The sequence below is a fragment of the Pseudophryne corroboree genome, chromosome 2 (assembly GCF_028390025.1).
Source record: "Pseudophryne corroboree isolate aPseCor3 chromosome 2, aPseCor3.hap2, whole genome shotgun sequence".
NCBI lineage: Eukaryota > Metazoa > Chordata > Amphibia > Anura > Myobatrachidae > Pseudophryne > Pseudophryne corroboree.
The window spans coordinates 452,500,988-452,526,446 of NC_086445.1; the positions used below are offsets into that span (position 1 = coordinate 452,500,988).

Below are 25,459 nucleotides of genomic sequence, written 5' to 3' on the forward strand. Positions count from 1 at the left end.
TAAATAGCCGGGTTGGATTCCCGGGTCACTCAACCCGTGTTGACCCGTTTCCACCTACTAAAAATCCGTGTTGATGCGCGCCCCCGTGCAAAAACACGGGTAAAAACAGCTAGTGGAAAAGGGGTATAAATGATAATACTATATATATATATATATGTATATATATATATATATATATATATATATATATATATATTCATCTTGTGGTTCAGTACTCACTATTGTATATGCAGTTGCCTGGGTGCCCTTGTTGATAATGATGTATATAAGTGTGGCGTCCTTTCCTTAGATGCTCCCAACACCAGGTGAGAGATACTGCATGGCACTCCAGGACTTATTTAAATCAATAAACTTTTACCGCAATATATCAACGATTCTGGGTTATATATTGCAGTAAAATGTAATTGATTCAAAGACGTCCTGGAGTGCCATGCAGTATCTCTTACCTGGTGTTGGGAGCATCTAGGGATGTCACACTTTGCCTCTATATATATCTCTATATATATATATATATATATATATCTATATATTTTATTTTTTTATAGGACTGTGAGCCTGACACTCCTTTGAGGGTACAATTAATTCTTGCTGTGGTGCCCTCCTTAGGTCAAAGCAACGGTCTCATATAGATGTAGAATTCAGTGGCACTCCACAGACTTGTATACAGTTAATACTCCATACTTTATTTAATTCATGGATTAATTATTTATTCTTAATATATTCAAGTCTGTGGAGTGCCACTGAATTCCACATCTCTCTCTCTCTATATATATATATATATATATATATATATATATACATTTACTTATTCTGGTGCCCCCACAAGAAGTTTTAATATATTGCTGGGAGGTGCTGCACTTAGGATCCCTTCAGTAATGACACACACAGCAGCACCTTTATATAATCAATATTTCAATCTGGTACTATAGATTGTCATCAGGTATGGTATCCTGGTGACAATCTATAGTACCAGATTGAAATATTGATTATATAATGGTGCTGCTGTGTGTGTCATTATTGAAGGGATCCTAAGTGCAGCACCTCCCAGCAATGTATACAATAAGACCCCCCCCCCCTCCCGCGCGCGCGCCCGCCCGCCCAATCACCGGCATTCGGCACGCACGATAATGTGACCGTCACAAGGATGGGTAAGTGAGGCTGCCCTGGACCTCCACTTACCCGCAGAGCTGGAGCACACAGCGGCTGGCCGGTGGGATTTTCCCTCAGAACGCTGAGGGTGCGCATGCTGCTACGAGCTCCTCCTCCTCCGGTGACAGGTTCCAGGCTGCGAGTAGCTCCTCCAGTCCTCCTGATCTGCGGGCTCCCCCTGACACTGACACGAAAGCTCCTCTTCAGGAGTCAGGCAGCGGGAGACAGTGTGGAGAAGATGCGCCCCCTTGAGGCCAGGAGCCCGGCGGCAGCCGACTCCACTGCCTCCCAGAGTTCCGCCCCTGTATGTGTATATAGATATTATATATGTATATATATATATATATATATATATATATATATATATATATAGACGTCGTTCGGGCAGCACTCCCAATAGATAGACAAATGTCCCGGTGCCTTCCTAGGTACCTCAGCAGGTCCACATAATAGAAGCAATGTACGGCGGCACTCCGAGTGCCGCCGTACATTGCTTCTATATATATATATATATATATATATAAATAAAATCAATTCTTTTAGACCGGCACTCCCTCAGACGTAATATTGGACTCCGGTGCCCTCAGATCCAATGATAGTACATAGTAGAAAACATACTGCGGCACTCGGAGATTTAAACGTGACAAATTATATTTCAAAACAGCAACATGAAAGCTCCCATGTTGCTGTTTTGAAATATAATTTGACACGTTTAAATCTCCGAGTGCCGCAGTATGTTTTCTACTATATATATACCTCAGGGTGTACCTCAATTGACTCTCCATTTTTAAGATAAGCAGCACTCTCTTATCCTATATTTAATTATTTATTGTTTCTATTGAATGTATTTGATCTAGTTGTTTTAGCTATATTTTTACCCAGTCTCATTTAGCATTATATATCCTCCGCTTTTTTACCCACCCTAATCATTTTTTAAATTGTATAAATAAATATACTGTTATTTTTTATTACGTATCCAGCAAGTTTCTTCATATTTATATCATATTTTATCAGACACTGTCGGTCGCTGATACCCCTATCTCTCTCTTTACATATATATTATATATATATATATATATATATATATATATATATTTATTTAAATGTACACACACACACAGGCTTAGGCCTGTTAACACAAGTACATAACAGAACATAAACAAATATAAAAAGTCCTAGCACTCCTTGTGCTCAGCAATCAGTCCGCTGCAATGGCTTGCAGCCCCACTTGTCCTGCTGTCCTGGTACAGCCAATGTCCACAGTCCCTGGTGCCATAGAACTGTATCCTACTCGCTGGCCTCTAACGGGCATCAGTGCACATAACTAGGTGAATGGGAGTTTTAAACTCTTCCTGCTGGATCTGGGTAATCCACAAAATCCGGAGTTCCAAATCTCTACTGCAGCTGTAGAATGTCCAGGTCTTGTTTTCTTCTCCCTTGGAGGGAGCTGATCCCACCAGAATGTGGGCTATTGTGGTGAAACACAAGCCCTCTCACCACAATCTCACCACTTGGGCTGTGACAAGTAAACATTTACCGTATATACTCGAGTATAAGCCGAGTTTTTCAGCACGTTTTTTTGTGCTGAAAAAGCCCCCTCAGCTTATACTCGAGTCAGTGGAAGGAGGGACACGGAGGGCACAGCGCGCGGCTCTCCTGTGTCCCTCCTGCGTCTCCGTCTCCGGCGGCGTGTGTGTGTGTTAAATGAAATGCCCGTTCGTGAGCTCTGATTGGCTCACGAACCGGCACTTCATTTAACACACACACGCCGCCGGAGACGGAGACGCAGGAGGGACACAGGAGAGCCGCGCGCGGTGCCCTCCGTGTCCCTCCTTCAGAAGACAACGCGGGAGCGATGGAGGGTAAGTACCCTTCCTGGCACTGTGGGGCATATCAGGCAGCATGAGGGCATATCTGGCACTGTGGGGCATATCTGGCAGCATGAGGGCACATCTGGCACTGTGGGGCATATCTGACATATCTGGCAGCATGAGGGCACATCTGGCACTGTGGGGCATATCTGGCAGCATGAGGGCACATCTGGCACTGTGGGGCATATCTGACATATCTGGCAGCATGAGGGCACATCTGGCACTGTGGGGCATATCTGGCAGCATGAGGGCACATCTGGCACTGTGGGGCATACCTGGCATATCTGGCAGCATGAGGGCACATCTGGCACTGTGGGGCATATCTGGCAGCATGAGGGCACATCTGGCACTGTGGGGCATATCTGGCACTGTGGGGCATATCTGGCAGCATGAGGGCAAATCTGGCATATCGCACTGTGGGGCATATCTGGCACTGTGGGGCATATCTGGCAGCATGAGGGCATATCTGGCACTGTGGGGCATATCTGGCAGCATGAGGGCACATCTGGCATATCTGGCAGCATGAGGGCATATCTGGCACTGTGGGGCATATCTGGCAGCATGAGGGCATATCTGGCACTGTGGGGCATATCTGGCAGCATGAGGGCATATCTGGCACTGTGGGGCATATCTGGCAGCATGAGGGCATATCTGGCACTGTGGGGCATATCTGGCAGCATGAGGGCATATCTGGCACTGTGGGGTATATCTGGCAGTATGAGGGCATATCTGGCACTATGAGTGCTGTGTACGGCTAGAGCTGCATTTCCCACCCTAGGCTTATACTCGAGTCAATGAGTTTTCCCAGGTTTTTGTGGTAAAATTAGGTGCCTCGGCTTATATTCGGGTCGACTTATACTCGAGTATATACGGTATATTTTATTTTGGCAACATTTATAGATAAAATGTAAAAACAAATAAATGGCACTCATAAACTATGAGTTTATTTTCTTATATTTTAATTCTTCACATTAACCCCTTCAGTGGTATGCACGGAACTCTTCCGGGGTAGCCAGCGCTGATAGCCCTGGCTACCTCGGAAGATTTCCGTGCATACTACCTGCTGATTGCCTGGGGACAGCCGTGCAGATTGCATGGTGCCCGGGAATCAGCATACTTCATTACGGAGTTTAGCCCACCCCCGATCTCCTTTTGGCCGGGTGGGAGGGCTGGCTTAGCTGTATAATGGCTTATGTTGATTCCCGTGCACCACTACACGGCCCGGAATCAGCGATGGGGCTGGGAATCGCCAGGCAATAACCTCGCCCTGCCCCGTCACTCCCCCCCCCCCCCCTGCACCTTCCCCCCTCCCTGCTCCCACACCAATTTAAAAACACCCCCCCCAGGGTGTGTTTTTAAATTGAAAACTCACCACTGAAGGGGTTAGGAGATCTATTTATTATCTTTTGAGTTCTCATTTCTACAAAAGGAGGTTAACAACCTTCCACTGCAGTTTTTTTTTTACCTGTCACCACCAACAGCCTAGCACAGCAGCACACCTTTTAAACCTCCGATGGAACACTATACTGTATATTTCTAAATCGAGGTGTGAAGTGAGACAATGTCAGTTTATGCAGAGACCTCCGGGCATGAGACCCTGCTGGCAACCGCCGCTAACATCTGGAGCTCTCTACATCCTCATATGAGTAACAGTAGTGGAAAAAGATTTAGGGGTGCTCATAGATAATAGGCTTAATAATAGTACACAATGTCAAAATGCAGCAAAGAAGGCAAGTAAAGTCCTTGCGTGCATAAAACGGGGTATTGAGACAAGGGACGAGGATGTAATCCTGCCGCTGTACAAATCATTCGTACGTCCACACCTGGAACATTGTGTTCAATTTTGCCCACCATATTATAAAAAAAGATATCGGGGAACTCGAAAGAGTTCAAAGGCGATCTACTAAACTAATTAAAGGGTTAGAGATACTGGAGTACGAGGAAAGGCTCACTAGGTTAAATATGTATACACTAGAAAAGAAGAGACTAAGAGGAGACACTATTAATATCTTCAAATATGTAAAGGGTCAATATAAAGGGTTAGCAGGGAAATTGTTTATTAATAGAACTCTGTATAGGACACGTGGACACCCACTGAGGCTAGAGGACAGAAAATTCCGTACGAAGTGTAGGAAAGGGTTCTTCACCGTAAGGGCAATAAGGATTTGGAAATCCCTGCCAGAGAAGGTAATAATGACGAACTCTGTAAATGCATTTAAAAATGGATTGGACAGATTTCTAGCTGAAAAAAGTATCTAAGGCTATAGCATTTAATATATTGACATTAAGCATCTGGGAGTGGTACGAAAATAAGATTTTAGTTACCTACCGGTAAATCATTTTCTTGTACTCCGTAGAGGATACTGGGAATCCATTTAGTACCATGGGTTATAGACAGGTCCACTAGGAGCCTTGGGCACTTTAAGAATTTGATAGTATGCGCTGGCTCCTCCCTCTATGCCCGTCCTACCAGACTCAGTCTAGGAAACTTTGCCCGAGGAGATGGACATACTTTGAGAGAAGGATAGATAAGGAAAGTGGAGAGATTACGAACCAGCACAGAACAATAGGAAAGCCATGCTAACCAAACTTGAAACATGAATAGCAACAGCTGAACAAACCAGAATACTTAACCAAGTAATAGTGCAGAAAGAACGAAACACCGGTCGGGCGCCCAGTATCCTCTACGGCAGAGGTTCTCAAACTCGGTCCTCGGGAGCCCACACAGTGCATGTTTTGCAGGTAACCCAGCAGGTGCACAGGTGAATTAATTACTCACTGACACATTTTAAAAGGTCCACAGGTGGAGCTAATTATTTCACTTGTGATTCTGTGAGGAGACCTGCAAAACATGCACTGTGTGGGCCCCCGAAGACCGAGTTTGAGAACCTCTGCTCTACGGACTACGAGAAAAGGATTTACTGGTAGGTGTCACAACTGAGGGCTGGTGCTGACCAAGGGAGGCATCAGTTGTAGGGGCTGATGTGTATGTGAACCTGGGAGGTATGAGATTCCTTGACATACAGATGGACCTGCAGTACCAAAGCCCGAAGGCGTGACCACGACAACAGGAGAAAAGTTGAGATGTTTATTTAAGCACAGTTCAGATGGTACATCGGCAGTTGCAGCATTCAGGTATGAAGAAATAAAACAGTATACAGTTCCTAGGAATGCAGCAGTGGTTGGAATGTCTTTGAGGTGTGGTGATATCACAAGACAGTCTTGAGTAACTAGGACAGGGGTGGCCAACCAGTCAGAGACAAAGAGCCAAAAAAAGTGTGTTTAGTACGTCAAAGAGCCGACATCGAGCCGAAGGCGCACATGCAAAAATGGGGTGTGGCCTAGTGCCTTCTAGGCCACGCCCCTGGTATAAAATACATTGAAAAAGCCAAAGCCAACATAAAATACATTGAAAAAGCCACTTCCACATAAAATAATTGTAAAAGCCAGATCCACATAAAATATATTGAAAAATCCAGATTCACATAATACACTTCAGCTCCCCCATGTATCACTCCAACCAGCACCCTCTTGTCACTCCAACCAGCACCCTCCTGTCACTTCAGCCAGCACCCTCCTGTGTCACTTCAGCCAGCACCCTCCTGTGTCACTTCAGCCAGCACCCTCCTGTGTCACTTCAACCAGCACCCTCCTGTCACTTCAGCCAGCACCCTCATGTGTCACTTCAGCCAGCACCCTCATGTGTCACTTCAGCCAGCACCCTCCTGTGTCACTTCAGCCAGCACCCTCATGTGTCACTCCAACCAGCACCCTCCTGTCACTTCAGCCAGCACCCTCATGTGTCACTTCAGCCAGCACCCTCATGTGTCACTTCAGCCAGCACCCTCCTGTGTCACTTCAGCCAGCACCCTCATGTGTCACTTCAGCCAGCACCCTCATGTGTCACTTCAGCCAGCACCTTCCTGTCACTTCAGCCAGCACCCTCATGTGTCACTTCAGCTTCCCCCAATTCATGCCACTGCAGCAGCCCATTATGTGTCCTCTGTTTGCTGGTGGGTGTCTCATCTCTAGTATCTGGCTCCCTCAGTTCTAAGTCCCTGTAGTGCTGCTGCGTGTTTCTCTGGAGAGCAGGGGTTACCGGATCTGTTGTGGTCATGTGACTTTGTGTGTTAGGAGCCACATTTGAAGAAAGAAAGAGCCGCATGTGGCTCAATAGCCACAGGTTGGCCACCGCTGAACTAGGAGATGGAAAGTCCTTGACCAACACCCATCTGCTGAGTAATGGAATTGAGAATAGGACCTGGCCAGCTGATGTTACACTGGAAGCTGGGAGTACTGAAGAATCAATGACACTGGGTAATCACAAATGAAATGCCGGGTAGAACCGGACCAGATGATGAACTGTGTGGAACAGTGGCGTGCGGTGGTGTCATTGGCTGGTGAGGCACTGCAGCCATAATGATCCGCAAAGTCCGGCGATGAACCTTACCGCCACTTGTGATGTCATGGAAGTAGGCTGACAGTGCCTGCCTACTTCTATTTTTTTTATTTCAACATTTATTTTTTTTAAATAAGTGTTTTAGGTAGCCCTTGAGTTGAAATAGTTGGGGAATTTGGGTTCAAAGTTAGGTACCCCTTTTTACACATTACGGCAGACAGCGTCCCCTTTTTTACACATTACGGCAGACAGCGTCCCCCTTTTTTACACATTACGGCAGACAACGTCCCCTTTTTACACATTACGGCAGACAGCATCCCCTTTTTTTACACATTATGGCAGACAACGTCCCCTTTTTTACACATTACGGCAGACAGCGTCCCTTTTTTACACATTACGGCAGACAACGTCCCCTTTTTTTACACATTACGGCAGACAACGTCCCCTTTTTACACATTACGGCAGACAGCGTCCCCCTTTTTTACACATTACGGCAGACAGCGTCACCTTTTTTACACATTACGGCAGACAGTGTCCCCTTTTTACACATTACGGCAGACAGCGTCCCCCTTTTTTACACATTACGGCAGACGTCCCCTTTTTTTATTTTTCTTACACATTACATCAGCAGACGAGAGAGAGAGAGATAGAGTGAGTGTGTGTGTGTGTGTGTGTGTGTGTGTATGTATGTGTGTGTGGTACTCGCCTTGGGGGGACCACGATCCACCATCCACAGGACGCAGAAGCTGGCAGCTGCGGCGATGCTCCGGAGCCCCTTAGAGCGGAAGACAGCTGGCGGCAGCAGGAAGCTGGTCTCAGGGGCTGAGTAGGGACAGCGGCGGCGGGACTCGTGGACAGCGGCGGTGGGACTCAGGGACGACGGCGGCGAAGGGACAAGGGGAAGGTGCGCTCACACCCCGGGCGGGACAGAGGTTTGGGTTCCGGGACAGCTCCCCTCCCACTCTGCTGATTCTGGGCTGACGGGCAGCCGGCAGCTTCCCGCTCCACCGCTGCTGCTGCTGGTGGTCAGTCTTAGCTACAGGGGCGTGCTATGGGTTGAAAGCACGCCCCTGCCACTCCCCTTCAGCTGCATTTTTTAATGGGCTTTTACTGCCCAATTCTTGGTCCTGCCTCCCCGCTTCCTGCCCTTTGCACTGACAGCGGGAGGCACCGACAGCGGTGCCTCCTAAACTCATTTAAAAAGAATATTTAGGCACCAAGAATCATTAAAATAATATAAAGCCTAATGCATATACTTATGACACAGAATATGTGTCATAAGTATTTTCTTTATATTATTTTAATGATTATGACAGGGGAGGCACTGCCTCCCCTGACTGCACGTCCATGGTGTGGAAGTGTTTGATGAACCAGTGTAGCTGGTGAACAGATGAGCGGAACTGGTGATGCTAGGGATCGATGGCGGAACACCGATGGTATCTAGAAACTGATGGCGGAGCACCGATGGTATCTGGAAACCGATGGCGGAGCACCGATGGTATCTTGGAAACCAATGGCGAAGCACCAATGGTATCTTGGAAACCGATGGCGAAGCACCAATGGTATCTTGGAAACCGATGGCGAAGCACCGATGGTTTCTTGGAAACTGATGGCAGAGCACAGATAGTTACAGGAGACTGGATACAGCTGGAAGCCGGTGTTAGAACGCTGCCAGTCGCAGGGTGCGATGATAGGACGCTGCAGAGTCAGGCTGCACCGCAAGTTGGTAACTGGTGCGGGTCTCTAGTGGAGTTGAAGACAGAAGCTGGAAATACCTGGAACTAGCAAACAACCAAAAGTAGCTGAGACTGGAAACACTGGGTTTGACAACCAAAGCACTGACAACTTCCTGGTCCAGGCACAGGATATTTATACCTGCTGTGAGGCAGGCATTGGCTGATCAATTATGCAGAGTTCAGCAGTGCAGCGGATAGGTGCAGTGATAGCATGTGAGTGGGAAAAACATGGCTGCGCCCATGTTAGCATTTGGAGGGAAAGTCAGTTTGTGAAACCATGTGGAGAAATGACAGTAATGGCGGCGGAGGCCGCGGAGGGCATATTTGATTATTTGCACACTGGAACCACAGGGATGGCGGCGGAGGCCGCGGAGGGCTGGAGACGCCATTTTAGGATTTAAGAAGTCAGACTTATAAAGCTGCTGTGACAGCGCTGCAGGATCACAGGGAGGAGATGCGAAGTGAGGATATCAGCAACGCAGCTGGGATATGGCCCTGGAATGCTGAGCCAGCCTCAGGAGACACTTGAAAGGTAAATAATGGCGTCCAGTTACCCGGATCGTGACTGTAGGTAATTAAAATCCTATTTTCTTTTACGTCCTAGAGGATACTGGGAATCCATGTAGTACCATGGACAAGTAACAAAGCTCCCAAACCGGGTGGGAGAGTGCTGAGATTCCTGCAGTACTGATTGACCAAACTGAAGGTCCTCAGAGGCCAAAGTATCGAACTTGTAAAACTTTGCAACCGTGTTCGTACCTGACCAAGTAGCTGCCCGGCAGAGCTGTAAAGCCGAGACACCCCGGGCAGCCGCCCAAGAAGAACCCATCGCCCTAGTAGAGTGGGCCTGTACAGATTTTGGAACCGGCAAGCCTGCCGTGGAATAAGCATGCTGGATAGTAAGCATGATCCAGCGTGCAATTGAATGCTTTGAAGCAGGACACCCAATTTTATTGGGATCATAAGGAACGAACAGCAAGTCGGATTTCCGTGATGAGCTGTTCTCTTTACATACACCTTCAAAGCCCTCACAACATCCAAAGACTTTGAAGTAGCAGAGGTATCCGTCACAGCCGGAACCACAATAGGTTGGTTGATGTGAAAAGCGAACACCACCTTAGGAAGAAATTGCTGACGAGTTCTGAGTTCAGCTCTGTCCTCATGGAAAATTAAGTAGGGACTCTTGTGAGACAACGCCCCTAGCCAGTGGCGTAACTACTGCCCCCGCAGTCCTCGCGGTGGCTTGGGGGCGAGGGGCTGCGGGGGCGCCACTGATTTAGAACAGATTGACATGCGGACGAGCGTCCGCATGTCAATCTGCGATCTCCTCTCCCTCCCTGCGGTGCCTGCTCCCCCGGCCCCCCCCCCTATGTGTTGGAGGGACACGAGCGCATCGCGCGTCTCTCCTGTGTCCCTCCTGGCTCTCCCCCGGCCGGTCTAAGGAAGCAAGTGCCGTTCATGAGCTCTGATTGGCTCACGAACGGCACTTCCTTTATTAGACCAGCCGGGGGAGAGCCAGGAGGGACACAGGAGAGACGCGCGATGCGCTCGTGTCCCTCCAACACATAGGGGGGGGCCGGGGGAGCAGGCACTGGGGCATATACCCGGCACTGGGGACATATACCTGGCACTGGGGGGGCAGATCTGGCACTGGGGACATATACCTGGCACTGGGGGGGCATATACCCGGCACTGAGGGCATGTACCTGGCACTGGGGGCATATACCTGGCACTGGGGGGGCATATACCCGGCACTGGGGGCATGTACCTGGCACTGGGGGCATATACCTGGCACTGGGGGGGCATATACCTGGCACTGGGGGGGCATATACCCGGCACTGGAGGCATATACCTGGCACTGGGGGGGAAGCAGGCACTGGGGGGGAATATCTGGCACTAAGGGGGCATGTACCTGGCACTGGGGGCATATACCCGGCACTGGGGGGGCATATACCCAGCACTGGGGGCATATACCTGGCACTGGGGGGGCATATACCCGGCACTGGGGGCATATACCTGGCACTGGGGGGGAAGCAGGCACTGGGGGGGGATATCTGGCACTGGGGGCATATACCTGGCACTGGGGGCATATAACTGGCACTGGGGGGGGCATGTACCTAGCACTGGGGGCATATACATGGCACTGGGGGCATATACCTGGCACTGGGGGCATATACCTGGCACTGGGGGGGAATATCTGGCACTGTGGGAGAATATCTGGCACTGGGGGGGCATATACCTGACACTGGGGGCATATACCTGGCACTGGGGGGGCATATACCTGGCACTGGGGGAATATACCTGGCACTGGGGGGGCATATACCCGGCACTGGGGGCATATACCCGGGACTGGGGGGGGCATATACCTGGCACTGGGGGGGGAAGCAGGCACTGTGGGGGAATATCTGGCACTGGGTGCATATACCTGGCACTGTGGGGGAATATCTGGCACTGGGTGCATATACCTGGCACTGTGGGGGAATATCTGGCACTGGGAGCATATGTGGCACTGGGAGCACGGCCCTAGCAACAAGCACTACCCCCTAGCAACGAGCATGACACCCAGTGCATGAAACCCCTGGCAACGAGCATGACATCCTGGCACCGTGCATGGAACCAAGAGCATGAAACCCCTGGCAACGAGCAGGTAATTTAAAAGTAATTGGAAGCCTTACTGTAGAACTTAATGTGTAATGGGCATTACGGTGTGTGGCATAATGTATTACGGACATTGCAGTGTGTGTCATAATGTATCTGGCATTACGGTGTGTTGTATACTATGTCACGGGCATTGTGGTATGTGGTATAATGTCTCAGGATCATTGTGGTGTGTGTCATACTGTGTCACAGACATTGTATGTGCTATAATGTATCGGGCATTGCAGTGTGTAGCATAATGTATAACGGGCATTGCGATTCCTGTCATAATGTGTCACAGGCATTACGGTGTGTGGCATAATGTGTCGGGGGCATTATGGTGTGTGGCATAATGTGTCGGGGGCATTACGGTGTGTGGCATAATGTGTAGGGGGCATTACGGTGTGTGCATATTGTGTCATGTGCATTATTGTCAGTGATCGCAAAAACGCGCTATGGCGCGTATTTTACCCAGAAACAGCCGCCCGGGACTCACATTTAGAAGATGAGCGGGTCCCACAGGACGCGCTCATCTGAATATGTGTTTGCATGTGTTAAGCCTGTCAGCGGAATGCAGGAGGTGACTGGCTGTTTCCTCGGCCAATCACCTCCTGTAGTCTCCATCCAATCACAGCCTGCAGCATCTTCCGCTTTGAATCCTGCTCCCCGCCAGCACATGAATCTGTGCTGCAGGGTTGACAGACTGGCCCCGCTCATCCGGCTCCACTGCCGCTCTGCCGCCAGCACCCTCCTCTGCGACTGGGAGTACAGCTCCGGATCTGCCCGCCGCCACCCCCCTACCCGGGACCCGCTCAACGCCCCACCGAGACCCGACAACTACCTTCCAGCAGGAGCCGGCCGGGCTGCACAGCTCCCGCTGTAGGTAAGCAGTAGACAGTGCTGCATCGCCCCGCTTCACCTGGAGTAGCTGGTGCAGATGCGGGATGTCCGGGGGCTGCAAGCTCCGTGTGTGCAATGTGAGGCCGCTCAGAGTGTCAGGGCCTCACTGACACCATTTTTCTGACAGCACAGTGCAGTGAGTGCACTGGCACAAGTAGCCAGCCGGCGCCGCAGCATGAAGGAGCTATCTGTGAAATCGCAAGCAGAGGCTGGCAAGAAGGAGCTCCTCCGATCGCTTCCCCTGACGGGCTGGCCACTGCTAAATATACCAGTAATCAGTACAACTGTGCAGTGACACTGACTTTCCCATTGCACCTGGGGCTCCACTACTTTGACACAGTTGGAACTGATTATCGGTATATTTAGCAGTGGCCAGCCCGTCAGGGGAAGCGATTGGACGAGCTCCTTCTTGCCAGAGAACAGCCTCTGCTTGCGATTTCACATAGAGCTCCTCCAGGCTGCGGCTACTACAGGCGCAGGCTGGCTACTTGTGCCAGTGCACTCACTGCACTGTGCTGTCAGAAAAAATGGTGAGTGTCAGTGAGTTGCTGCTGGGGGCGGAGCCACTTGTGTCAAACGGCCCCTTCGTACAACTGGAGGTGATAAGTGAGTGGTTACTGCAATGTGCCTCAGTGCTCTACCAGGCGCATTGTGTATAATAACGTGCTCTACCAGGCGCATTGTGTATAATAACGTGTTCTACCTGGCGCAATGTGTATAATAACGTGTTCTACCTGGCGCAATGTGTATGATAACGTGCTCTACCTGGCGCAATGTGTATGATAACGTGTTCTACCTGGCGCAATGTGTATGATAACGTGTTCTACCTGGCGCAATGTGTATGATAACGTGTTCTACCTGGCGCAATGTGTATGATAACGTGCTCTACCTGGTGCAATGTGTATAATAACGTGCTCTACCAGGCGCAATGTGTATGATAACGTGCTTTACCTAGTGCAATGTGTATAGTAACGTGCTCTACTAGGCGCATTGTGTATAATAACGTGTTCTACCTAGTGCAATGTGTATTATAACGTGCTCTACCAGGCGCATTGTGTATAATAACGTGTTCTACCAGGCGCATTGTGTATAATAACGTGCTCTACCAGGCGCATTGTGTATAATAACGTGTTCTACCTGACGCAATGTGTATGATAACTTGCTCTACCTAGCGGCAATGTGTATGATAACTTGCTCTACCTAGCGGCAATGTGTATGATAACATGCTCTACCTGATGCAATGTGTATGATAACGTGCTCTACCTGGTGCAAAGTGTATGACGTGCTGTACCTGGTGCAAAGTGTATGACGTGCTGTACCTGGTGCAAAGTGTATGACGTGCTGTACCTGGAGCAAAGTGTATGACGTGATCTACCTGGATCAGTGTGCATAGGAGGTTCTACCTGGTGCAATGTGTATAAGCGCCACTACTGTGTGGTGTAATGTGAATTGATACTATTATGTGGTCACGCCCCTTCCCTATGAAGCCACGCCCCTAAAATTTTGCGGCGCACCTACGGCGCGCACTACCTGTTCTTTATGGTCTAAGTGGTCTAACACCAATTCACTTTCTGCCTAAGGGCACCAAAATGTCTAGTTACAGCTCTGGTGCAGGGTGTCCTGCGTGCTACACAGCCCAGCAGCATTGTCACCCCATCCCCCCCATCTTGCAACACTTTTGTAGTGTCCAAACAAGATTAAAATTAATAAGAACCTTCATTCCGATGGGACCCAGAAAAAGACCGGTAGGACCCCAATTTTTAAAAGTGAAGGGTCCCTGGGACCCACTTTTTTTTGGGATCAGCGCGATCACTGATTGTGTGTGGAATAATGTCTAAGGGCCATTGCAGTATGTGGAATAATGTATACTGGGCATTACTATAAGGAGGAAAAATGACAAATAATGTAAGGGGCATGAATCAGGATTATTTTTCTTTCCTGTGGTGGCCAACGTCTGGGCGTGCAGGTTGCAAAACTGGGGTATAAGGTAGTCTTTTCCTGCAATGCCACGCCCTCCACGCAAAGCCATGCCCATTTTGACAAAGCCACACCCCTTTTTGCCAGCGCGCGCCTGCGGCGCGCGCATTTTTCTACCTTTACTAGTGCCAATTACGGGGTGTATGGGGGGGGGGGGGGGCGCCGAAGGATTTTTTGGCTTGGGGGAGAAAAATTTCTAGTTACGCCACTGCCCCTAGCTCTGACACACGTCTTGATGAGGCCAAGGTCAACAGTGTGACGGTCTTACACGTAAGGTACTTTACGTCAACCTCCTGTAACGATTCAAACCAGTCCGATTGAAGGAACTGCAGCACCAAATTGAGATCCCAAGGTGCCGTGGGAGGCACAAAGGGAGGCTGGATGTGCTTAACACCTTTCAAAAATGTCTGGATCTCAGGGAGAGACGCCAATTGTTTCTGAAAGTAAATAGACAAGGCCTTTTTGGAAATTTGGACTTTAATGGAGCCTAGGCGCAGGCCCACATCCACTCCCGACTGCAAAAAAAGCAGGAGACGTCCCAGATGAAATTCCACCACAGAATATTGTCTGGTTTCACACCAAGAGACATATTTCTTCCATATACGGTGGTAATGTTTAGACGTTACCCCCTTCCTGGTCTGGATCATAGTCGGGATGACCTTGTCAGGAATCCCTCTTCTGGCTAGAATCAGCCGTTTAACTTCCATGCCGTTAAACGTAGCCGCGGTAAGTCATGTTAGACGAACGGGCCCTGCTGCAGATGATCCTCATGAAGAGGCAGAGGCCGCGGATCTTCGATCAGCATCTCGAGAAGATCCACGTACCAGGCCCTTCGAGGCCAGTCCGGAGCAATGAGGATTGCCTGAACCTTTTCCCTTTTTATTCTCTGTAGAATTCTTGGGATCAGAGGAAGTGGAGGAAACACGTACACCAGCTGGTAGACCCACGGAGTTGTCAGAGCGTCTACCGCCACTGCTTGTGGGTCTCTAGACCTGGAACAATACCGCTTGAGCATCTTGTTGAGTCGAGAGGCCATCATGTCGATCTGTGGATATCCCCACCGACGTGTCAACCACCGGAAACACCTCCGGGTGGAGACCCCACTCCCCCGGGTTTAGGTCGTGTCTGCTGAGGAAGTCTGCTTCCCAGTTGTCTACTCCCGGAATGAAGACCTCTGACAATGCCACGGTGTGTTTTTCCGGCCAGAGGAGAATTCTTGACACATCTGACATTGCTGCTCTGCTTTTCGTTACACCCTGTCGGTTTATGTAGGTTACCGCTGTTACATTGTCTGACTGGACTTGAATGTCCTGATTCTGAAGTAGAGAGGAGGCCTGCAGAAGGATGTTGTAGATTGCCCTGAGTTCCAAGATGTTTATTGAAAGGACGACTTCTTTACCATCTTCCTTGAAACTGCACCCCCTGGGTGACTGCTCCCCAACCTCTGAGGCTTGCGTCTGTGGTTTGCAGAATCCAATTCGGAATCCCGAACCTCCAACCCTCGACGAGGTGAGAAGTCTGTAGCCACCACGGAAGGGAGATCCTGGTTCTTGGTGACAGACAGATCCTCTGGTGAATGTGAAGATGCGATCTGGACCATTTGTCCAACAGATCCAGCTGGAAGGGCCTCACATGAAACCTTCCATACTGAAGCGCCTCGTAAGAGGCCACCATTTCCCCCAGAAGGCGAATGCACAGATGCACAGAGATCCGGGTTGACTTCAGGACAGCCCGAACCATCGACTGGATTTCCATAGCCTTCTCCAAGGGAAGGAACACTCTCTGAGACTCTGTGTCCAGTATCATTCCCAGGAAAGGAAGCCTCTGCGTCGGTTCGAGGTGAGATTTTGGTCAATTCAGAATCTACCCGTGATCCAGGAGTAGTCTGGTTGAGAGGCCAATGCTGTCCAACAGCCGCTCCCGGGATGGAGCCTTTATCAGAAGATCTTCCAGGTATGAAATTATGTTCACTCCCTGTTTGCGGAGTAGAAACATCATCTCTGCCATCAACTTGGTGAACACTCTCGGTGCCGTGGAGAGACCAAATGGCAGGGCATGGAACTGGTAGTGGCAGTCCTGCATGTGCAAACCGCAGATAAGCATGATGCGGTGGCCAGATCGGAATGTGAAGGTATGCATCCTTGATATCCAGAGACACTAGGAATTCTCCCTCCTCCATACCTGAGATCACCGCTCTCAGAGACTCCATCTTGAATTTGAAAACCCGTCAGTACGGGTTCAACGACTTGAGGTTCAAAATCGGTCTTATCAAACCGTCCGGTTTCGGTACTACAAGCAAGTTGGAATAATGGGCTTAATACTGAGTTGATTGCAGCAGCAAATTTGTTAGCAGTTGGGCAAAACCATGTGCACTGCAGGGGCACAGATATAACATGTGCAGAGAGAGTTAGATTTGGGTGGGGTGTATTCAGACTGAAATCTAAATTGCAGTGTAAAAATAAAGCAGACAGTATTTATCCTGCACAGAAACAAAATAACCCACCCAAATCTAACTCTCTCTGCAAATGTTATATCTGCCCCCCCTGCAGTGCACATGGTTTTGCCCAATTGCTAACAAACGTGCTGCTGCAGTCAACTCAGAATTACCCCTCATATACCTTGTTTTGCAGATGAGGTGGAACTGGAACAATGACCTGAGTCTGTACCACTTTTTGAATGACGTCCTGTAAGGATATACTTTCTTCCTGTGAAACTGGTAAGCCTGATTTGATGAATCTGTGAGGTGGGAGCTCCTGAAACTCCAGTCTGTAGCCCTGGGAAATGAGATCTATGACCCAGGGATCCTGGCATGATGTTGTCCAGATGTGACTGAAAGATTGTAGTCGGGCATCCACCTGCCAGTCCTCCAGGCATCGCGGTCCACCGTCATGCTGAAGGTTTTGAGGAAGCAGTGCTAGAGCCCTGCTCCTGTGAACCGGCAGTTACTGGTTTTCGTGGTTTACCTCTAGCGCCTCTGGTGGCTGTAGAAGAACCTCTGGTTTTGCCCTTAATCTTGGCAGTCCGAAAGGACTGTAGATTAGGTCCTGAGTAGACCTTCCTGGCTGGGCGAGCTGCAGAAGGAAGATACGTGGACTTACCCGCAGTAGCTTTGTCTATTTCATCTCCAAATAAGGCCTCTCCTGTGAATGGTAGGCCTTCCACGCCTTTCCTGGAGTCCGCGTCAGCAGTCCACGGGCATAGCCATAAGCTTCTGCATGCTGACACTGCCATAGCAGTGGTGCGTGCATTAAGCAATCCTATTTCTTTTATGGCTTCCACCATAAAATTTGCAGAGTCCTGTATATGTTGCAGGAGTAAAATAATCTCCCCTTGAGGCCAGGTACCTAACCCCTCAATTAGGTTACCCGACCATTTAGCGATGGCCTTAGTAATCCACCTACATGGTATAGTGGGTCTCTGGGCCACCCAGCAGCTGCATACAAAGATTTGATAGTATTCTCAATTCTACGATCAGCTGTGTCTTTTAGGGAGGCTGCACCTAGGACCGACAATACAATTTTCCGTGACAGCCTAGATATTGATGCATCCACAATCATTGGATTTTCCCATTTTTTCCTATCCTCAGGAGGATAGGGAAAAGATGATATCAACCTTTTAGGGATTTGAAATTTCCTATCAGGATTAACCCACGGTTCGTCAAACAGGGTATTTAGTTCCTTTGACACAGGAAAAGTGGCTGAAGATTTTGTCTATATATTAAAATAAGATTCCGCAGTATCCTCTGTTACCTTATCAGGGATATGTAGAACTTCTCTGATAGCTTCTATGAGAGCCTCTATTCCCTGTGACAGAGTAGCCTCCCCCACCTCTGAGTCCACATCCACCTCCTCCATGTCTGACCCCTCCTCATCAGAGTCAGACTGCAGGATATGGGCCTAAGGACGTTTTTGCGGACAAATGATAGGGGACTGAGACTCTGGTTTGGGTACTGAGACTCTGGTCATAAACTCAGACATCGATTTTCTTAAGTATTGCGTCTCTTTCTCATTGTGGGACAATTTACTAGAAATATTGGAAATCATTCCCATAATGGAATCCAGCCAAGCTGGCTCTGCCCCGCTAGCCTGGGAGGATGTATTGCACTGAGTACACTGCAGTGAACCCCCTGGAGAAGAGGAACACTGTGCCTTACATGAAACACTCTTTGTCTGACATACTGTGACAGTGACAGCTCACACACACAGGAAAAGGTTAAATGCACAATTAACCCACAAAGAGCCCTTCAGGCGAGACAGCACACAGGAGAGCCAGCACACAGTGCCCTTACTGCTAATGCCAAGCTTAGCCGGGTCACAGACAAAGTACCCAGTTTGGTGATTTAGTACACTAGTAAGCGCTCCCCCACTGCTATGACCCCCTGGTACCGCTGAGGTAATCTGGAGTCTCTCCAGAGGAGCTTGCGCATCCCTGTCAGTCAGCGTCTGTATCCACTGCAGAGGGAAAATGGTGCTGGTGAGCTGCTGGATCCGCTCACAGTGAAGCCCCGCGCCTTCAATGGCGCACGGTCTTCCTGCTTCTTTATACTGGCTGAGATAAATTTAGTGCTTAAAATTGAGTCAGCGCCTTTTAAATCTGTAATGCCAGTCTGGGTACTGTGTACACCCGTAGTGTACTTAAATTCAGTTAGCTCCCTCAGAAGCGGTGCATCCAAACTGTGTACTGAGTCTGGAGACCCAGCCGCCCCACATAGAAGTCGTGCATCTCCGTACCCTCATGCCATAATGGCCGGTGACCTGCTAACCCACTCTTCTATATTCTGGCTCTGTTAGGGGTGGCGGCGTGCTGCGGGAATGTACGCTCGCCGTGGTGGGTCTTGCGAATAGTTCCCTCAGTAACTAGTGTCCTGTCAGCGGGGAAGGGGACCATTAACCCTTCAAGAGGTTGGGCCATTTTTACTCTTTATAGATATTCTAATGATAGATATTTTTTTTCTGTACTACATATATATTATAAATGTTTGCTTACTGAATGCTCATTTGAGACATTGAATAGCATGTCAGCATGTCCAGATGCATACCATCATGCCTACACCCATCCCTTCTTCCAGCCACCCTCACCCCTACACCCATCTCTTCTTCCAGGCACCCTCACCCCTACACACTGTCCCTTCATCTAGATACCCTCACTCCTACACCCAGCCTTCTTCAAGGCACCCTCACCTCTACACACTGTCCCTTCATCCAGATACCCTCACTCCTACACCCATCCTTCTTCAAGGCACCCTCACTCCTACACACTGTCCCTTGATCCAGATACCGTCGTGCCTACATCCCATCCCATAATTCAGGGAGCCTAACCTCTATACCCTGCCCTTTCATCCAGATGCCCTCACTTGAGCCTCACCCCTATACCCTGTCCCTTCATCCAACTGTCAGAAGCACCTGTAATGTCAGGCAGTGCAGCCGCCTCCCATCAGATGGATCAGATCCCACAACAACTGCCTATGTCTGGCCATATCATTCATGCCACAGCCCCTTTAGAATCTGTCCCACTGCACCTTTTGTGTCTTTGACCTCTAGCTCTGACACCTTCACACCTGTGCCACTGCTTCTTTTACCATCTATGCCTCTGCCCCCCTTCTCCACCTGTGTCTCTGCCCCCTTCACCACCAGAGATGTAGTGTGGGGAGGTAGCATAGGGATACAGTGCGGAGATGTAGTGTATGTGATATAGTGCAGAGATGTAGTGTGGGAAGGTAGTGTAGCGAAGTAGCGTGCCAGAACATCCCCCTGTCCACACAAGGAGAACTGCTTTGCAACACTGATCACACCCCCTGTGGCAGCACACGATATGCCCTTCATACATTTCACTGGCCATATAGCAACGTAATTATGAAGTCTAGCAGTATTGCCCAGGAATTAGTAATTATATGAACCCATTTGGGAATACCAACAGAGGTCCTGATGGACCAGGGTACCCCTTTTGTTCTAAATTAATGAAAGAACTTTGTTAGGGGTAGATCGAATTACTACTTCAGATTACCACCCGCAGATAGACAGCTTGGTTGAATACTTTAACCGAACCCTTAAGCAGGGCGGTGTCTCAGGAGAAGTGTAATTGGGACCTACTCCTACCATATATGATGTTTACAGTTCAATAGGTACCCCAAGCCTCTAAGGGGTTTAGTACCTTCGTACATATCTGTGGTAGACAACCCAGGGGAATTTAAGATCTGTTAAAAGAAGGGTGGAAGCAGCCAGGGCTGCCATCAGAAATTGTGGAGCCCGGGACTGACAAAACTGACAGGGCAACCCCCCCCCCCCCCCCCCCCCCCCCAGAAAAAAACGAATCTACTGCACCACTCCACCCTAATGTGCAGTCACACAATGTGATGTTACATACAGGTGAAGCATTGCGGACCTGCAAGAATGATTCACGGAGAGCTGATGCACAGGTAAGGCTTGTTTTAAGAAGTCCTTCCTGGGCATCAGCCTGCTGTTGTTGCGCAGCCTGGTACAGCTCTACAGGTATTGGCAGTAGGAGCCAGGTGTGGGCCCCCTTATCTGTAAGCGCCCGGGACTCCAGACCCCGCAGAACCCCCGATGGCTGCCATGGAAGCAGCAGTCACCACAAGAGCCTAACATCGTTCAGTTTGTGGCCAAACTGTATGAACGTTTAAGGCAAATTGAGCCACTTCTGAACGAGCTTATGAGATGGGCTCAACAGCGTCAAATACGTAGTTATGACATTACTGCAGGTAACCGGTCCTTTAAGCCGGGTGAAAAGGTACTGGTTCTTGCACTCACCACTGAAAGCAAATTGTGTGCCTAGTGGTGAGGCCCTTATAAAATCATAGAAGCAGTGGGACCTGTTAACTATAAGGTTCAGCAAGAGGGTAGAAGAAAGTCTACCATGTTCATATATTAAAACCCTGGAAAGAGAGTACCAGTCAGCCCCCTTTAGCGGCCATGAAAACTCCAGATTGTCAGGTTCCATTTGAAGTCACCTTGAATCCCACCCAGAAACAAGAAGTCGTAAACTTAGTAGCACAGTGCTAAGATGTGTTCTCTGCCATCCCGGGGAAAGCCCAAATTATACAACATGATATTATTACTCCTCCCTGAGTGGTGATAAAGCAAAGATCATATCTCATACCTGAGGCTAAATGGGCAGAAGTAAAATGGGAAGTGGAGGAGATGCTGCGTCTAGGGGTCATAGAAGAGTCAAACAGTGAATGGAATAATACCATTGGCTTAGTGTCTAAACTTTCGGGAGTTTTAAGATTCTGTAATGATTTCTGAAAATAAAATAAAGTTTCTCAATTTGACCCTATGCCCTAAATTGATGAATTAGTAGAAAAGTTAGCATCTCACCACCCTTGACTTAACAGAAGGGTACTAGTGGCAACAGCAGTTGGATATGGATGCAGTCCAGGAGCCAAATGTAATAGAGTAAGAGTTTAAGAAAGTGAGAGATTTGGTAAGGTTTTGCAGGTTTTTTCTTAAGTGGCAATCATTTACACTGCAAAAGTAGGTTCATCTTGCTGTGTAAATGATTGCCACTTTAAAAAAAACTGGAAAACCTAACCAAATCTCTCACTTTCTCACTCTATTACATTTGGCCTGAGGTTTCAAGGTCAGATATGAACTGCAGCTAAGGTGATTAGTAGCACCTGTTAGCTAGCCTTAAAAATGCTGTCAGTGCACAGGGATCATGCTCCTGATAGTAGACAAGCTGCCCAGGTGATAGGCTGTGGGTGTGGGGTTACGCTAGGAGCCACTGGAGTCTGTACTAATTTTGCTTGTCAGGGCATAAAGTGTTATGCTGTGACTTGTAACCTGCTGTGAACTGCTCTTATACCATATGAGTGACCAGACTTGTGGAAAAAGTATAAACCTACCGTTTTGACCTGTATCCGGTGTATGTGATACATGTCACATTATAAATACACACACAAGTTCTCAAAATATGTGTATGTGTCACTATTCTTCTGTAAATATCCTCTTTCTAGGAAGAAGTTGAATTTCTCAGACTGAACTCCTGAAAATAAAATACTTGATAATGGTACTGTTATCATCAGCCAATCAGTGCTGAGCCCCTCCTTTTTACTGTGGGCACTTGCTGAATATATAAGGCTGTAGCCTCAGTGTAGTAACATCCTCAGCTGTGCAGCAACTGCAGAATATTACATTGTATAATGACGTCCTACACCAGGCATGTCCAGCTGCTTGGCTTTGAGAAGAGATTCCTTCCCAGCCAGCATTATGTAAGTACATTTTAATATACATTTCTTACTATTTAATGGATGTTTCCTTATTGACAAAGCAATATATTTCCATATAACAGTAGGTTATGCAATTTTGTAATGTAGTACATGTAAATATTTTCCATAAATGTTATGTTGCATTTATACTATTGTAAGGACAGTGTAAAGAATGATAAATATTTGTTTATATTTACTTATTTATTAATATTTATTCTTATTAGTGTAAGCAGCTAAATCTTCTTAGCAAGATCAAACTTCAAGCTTAATTACGGTACTGAGAGAAGAGGGTAGAACTGTATGATTGTCCTATAACGGTTTCCATTTTTCCTAGCATATGTATACACAGTGTATATTAACTGATTACAATGCAAATGCGAATGGGATTTGTAACAAACAAAAATATAAGCCTAAAATGGGAAACACTTTTGTATGAGGGGGGGCGGGAGGGGGGGGGGGAGTTAGGTAACAGATTTCTGGTTCCAGTATGAATGGTCGACAATGTTAAGGTCGACAGTCATTAGGTCGACCACTATTGGTTGACATTGACATGGTCGACATGGACAAATTGTCGACACATGAAAAAGGTCGACATGGATTTTTGAACTGTTTTTGGTGTCATCTTTTTTCGTAACATGACCAGGAGCCCCAATCAGTGTACTGCGTCTCCTTACATGGCTCGCTTCACTCGCCATGCTGCGGGCAAGGTTACTATTCCCAATCATAGTCCACGTGGATGGTGAAGCCTGAAAAAGTAAAAAAAAAAAAAAATCTTTAAAAAGCCATGTCGATTTCCATGTGTTGACCATTGTCCATGTCGACCTAATGAGTGTCGACCATCTGAACGAATACACAGATTTCTGCACAGGACTGAATATTGATTGTATTGTAATAATGTCATGCATAAACTTATTTGGGAAGTATGATTTTTTTTTAATGCAGTCATGGATACAGAATATTATAACTTATTATAATTTAAAAGAGTGTAAAGGACATTTGATTTGATTGTACATTATTTACATTTTGCTGACCACCAGTATATAATATATAGCAGTACGGTACAGTAGGCCACTGCTCTACCTACCTCTGTGTCGTCAAGTATACTATCCATCCATACCTGTGGTGCATTTAAGTTGTGCGCAGTATATATAGTAGGAGGACAGTGCATAATTGTGCTGACCACCAGTATATAATATATAGCAGTACGGTACAGTAGTCCACTGCTCTACCTACCTCTGTGTCGTCAAGTATACTATCCATCCATACCTGTGGTGCATTTTAGTTGTGCGCAGTATATATAGTAGGAGGACAGTGCATAATTTTGCTGACCACCAGTATATAATATATAGCAGTACGGTACAGTAGGCCATTGCTATTGATATATTACTGGCATATAATTCCACACATTAAAAAAATGGAGAACGAAAATGTGGAGGGTAAAATAGGGAAAGATCAAGATCCACTTCCACCTCGTGCTGAAGCTGCTGCCACTAGTCATGGCCGAGACGATGAAATGCCATCAACGTCGTCTGCCAAGGCCGATGCCCAATGTTATAGTAGAGAGCATGTAAAATCCAAAAAACAAAAGTTCAGTAAAATGACCCAAAAATCAAAATTCAATGCGTCTGATGAGAAGCGTAAACTTGCCAATATGCCATTTACGACACGGAGTGGCAAAGAACGGCTGAGGCCCTGGCCTATGTTCATGGCTAGTGGTTCAAATTCACATGAGGATGGAAGCACTCATCCTCTCGCTAGAAAAATGAAAAGACTTAAGCTGGCAAAAGCACAGCAAAGAACTGTGCTTTCTTCTAAATCACAAATCCCCAAGGTGAGTCAAATTGTGTTGGTTGCGATGCCTGACCTTCCCAACACTGGACGGGAAGAGGTGGCGCCTTCCACCATTTGCACGCCCCCTGCAAGTGCTGGAAGGAGCACCCGCAGTCCAGTTCCTGATAGTCAAATTGAAGATGTCACTGTTGAAGTACACCAGGATGAGGATATGGGTGTTGCTGGCGCTGAGGAGGAAATTGACAAGGAGGAGAAGATGGTGAGGTGGTTTGTTTAAGTCAGGCACCCGGGGAGACACCTGTTGTCCGTGGGACGAATATGGCCATTGACATGCCTGGTCAAATTACAAAAAAAAATCACCTCTTTGGTGTGGAATTATTTTAACAGAAATGCGGACAACAGGTGTCAAGCCGTGTGTCGCCTTTGTCAAGCTGTAATAAGTAGGGGTAAGGACGTTAACCACCTCGGAACATCCTCCCTTATACGTCACCTGGAGCGCATTCATCAGAAGTCATTGACAAGTTCAAAAACTTTGGGTGACAGCGGAAGCAGTCCACTGCCAACTAAATCCCTTCCTCTTGTAACCAAGCTCCTGCAATCCACACCACCAACTCCTTCAGTGTCAATTTCCTCCTTAGACAGGAAAGCCAGTAGTCCTGCAGGCCATGTCACTGTCAAGTCTGACGAGTCCTCTCCTGCCTGGGATTCCTCCGATGCATCCTTGAGTGTAACGCCTACTGCTGCTGGCGCTGCTGTTGTTGTTGCTGGGAGTCGA

General features: G+C 48.0%; 1 protein-coding gene across 2 annotated transcripts in view; it reads left to right on the forward strand.

Moving 5' to 3' along the window:
- The first annotated feature begins 22,360 nt into the window (after positions 1-22,360).
- Positions 22,361-25,459, forward strand: part of NCF1 (neutrophil cytosolic factor 1) — a 32,559-nt gene continuing 29,460 nt past the window's right edge. For both annotated transcript variants that reach the window (XM_063953730.1, XM_063953731.1), the window contains exon 1: positions 22,361-22,896. In XM_063953730.1, the coding sequence (XP_063809800.1) occupies positions 22,828-22,896 (69 nt within the window). In that variant the 5' untranslated portion in view covers positions 22,361-22,827. The remainder of the gene's footprint in view (positions 22,897-25,459) is intronic.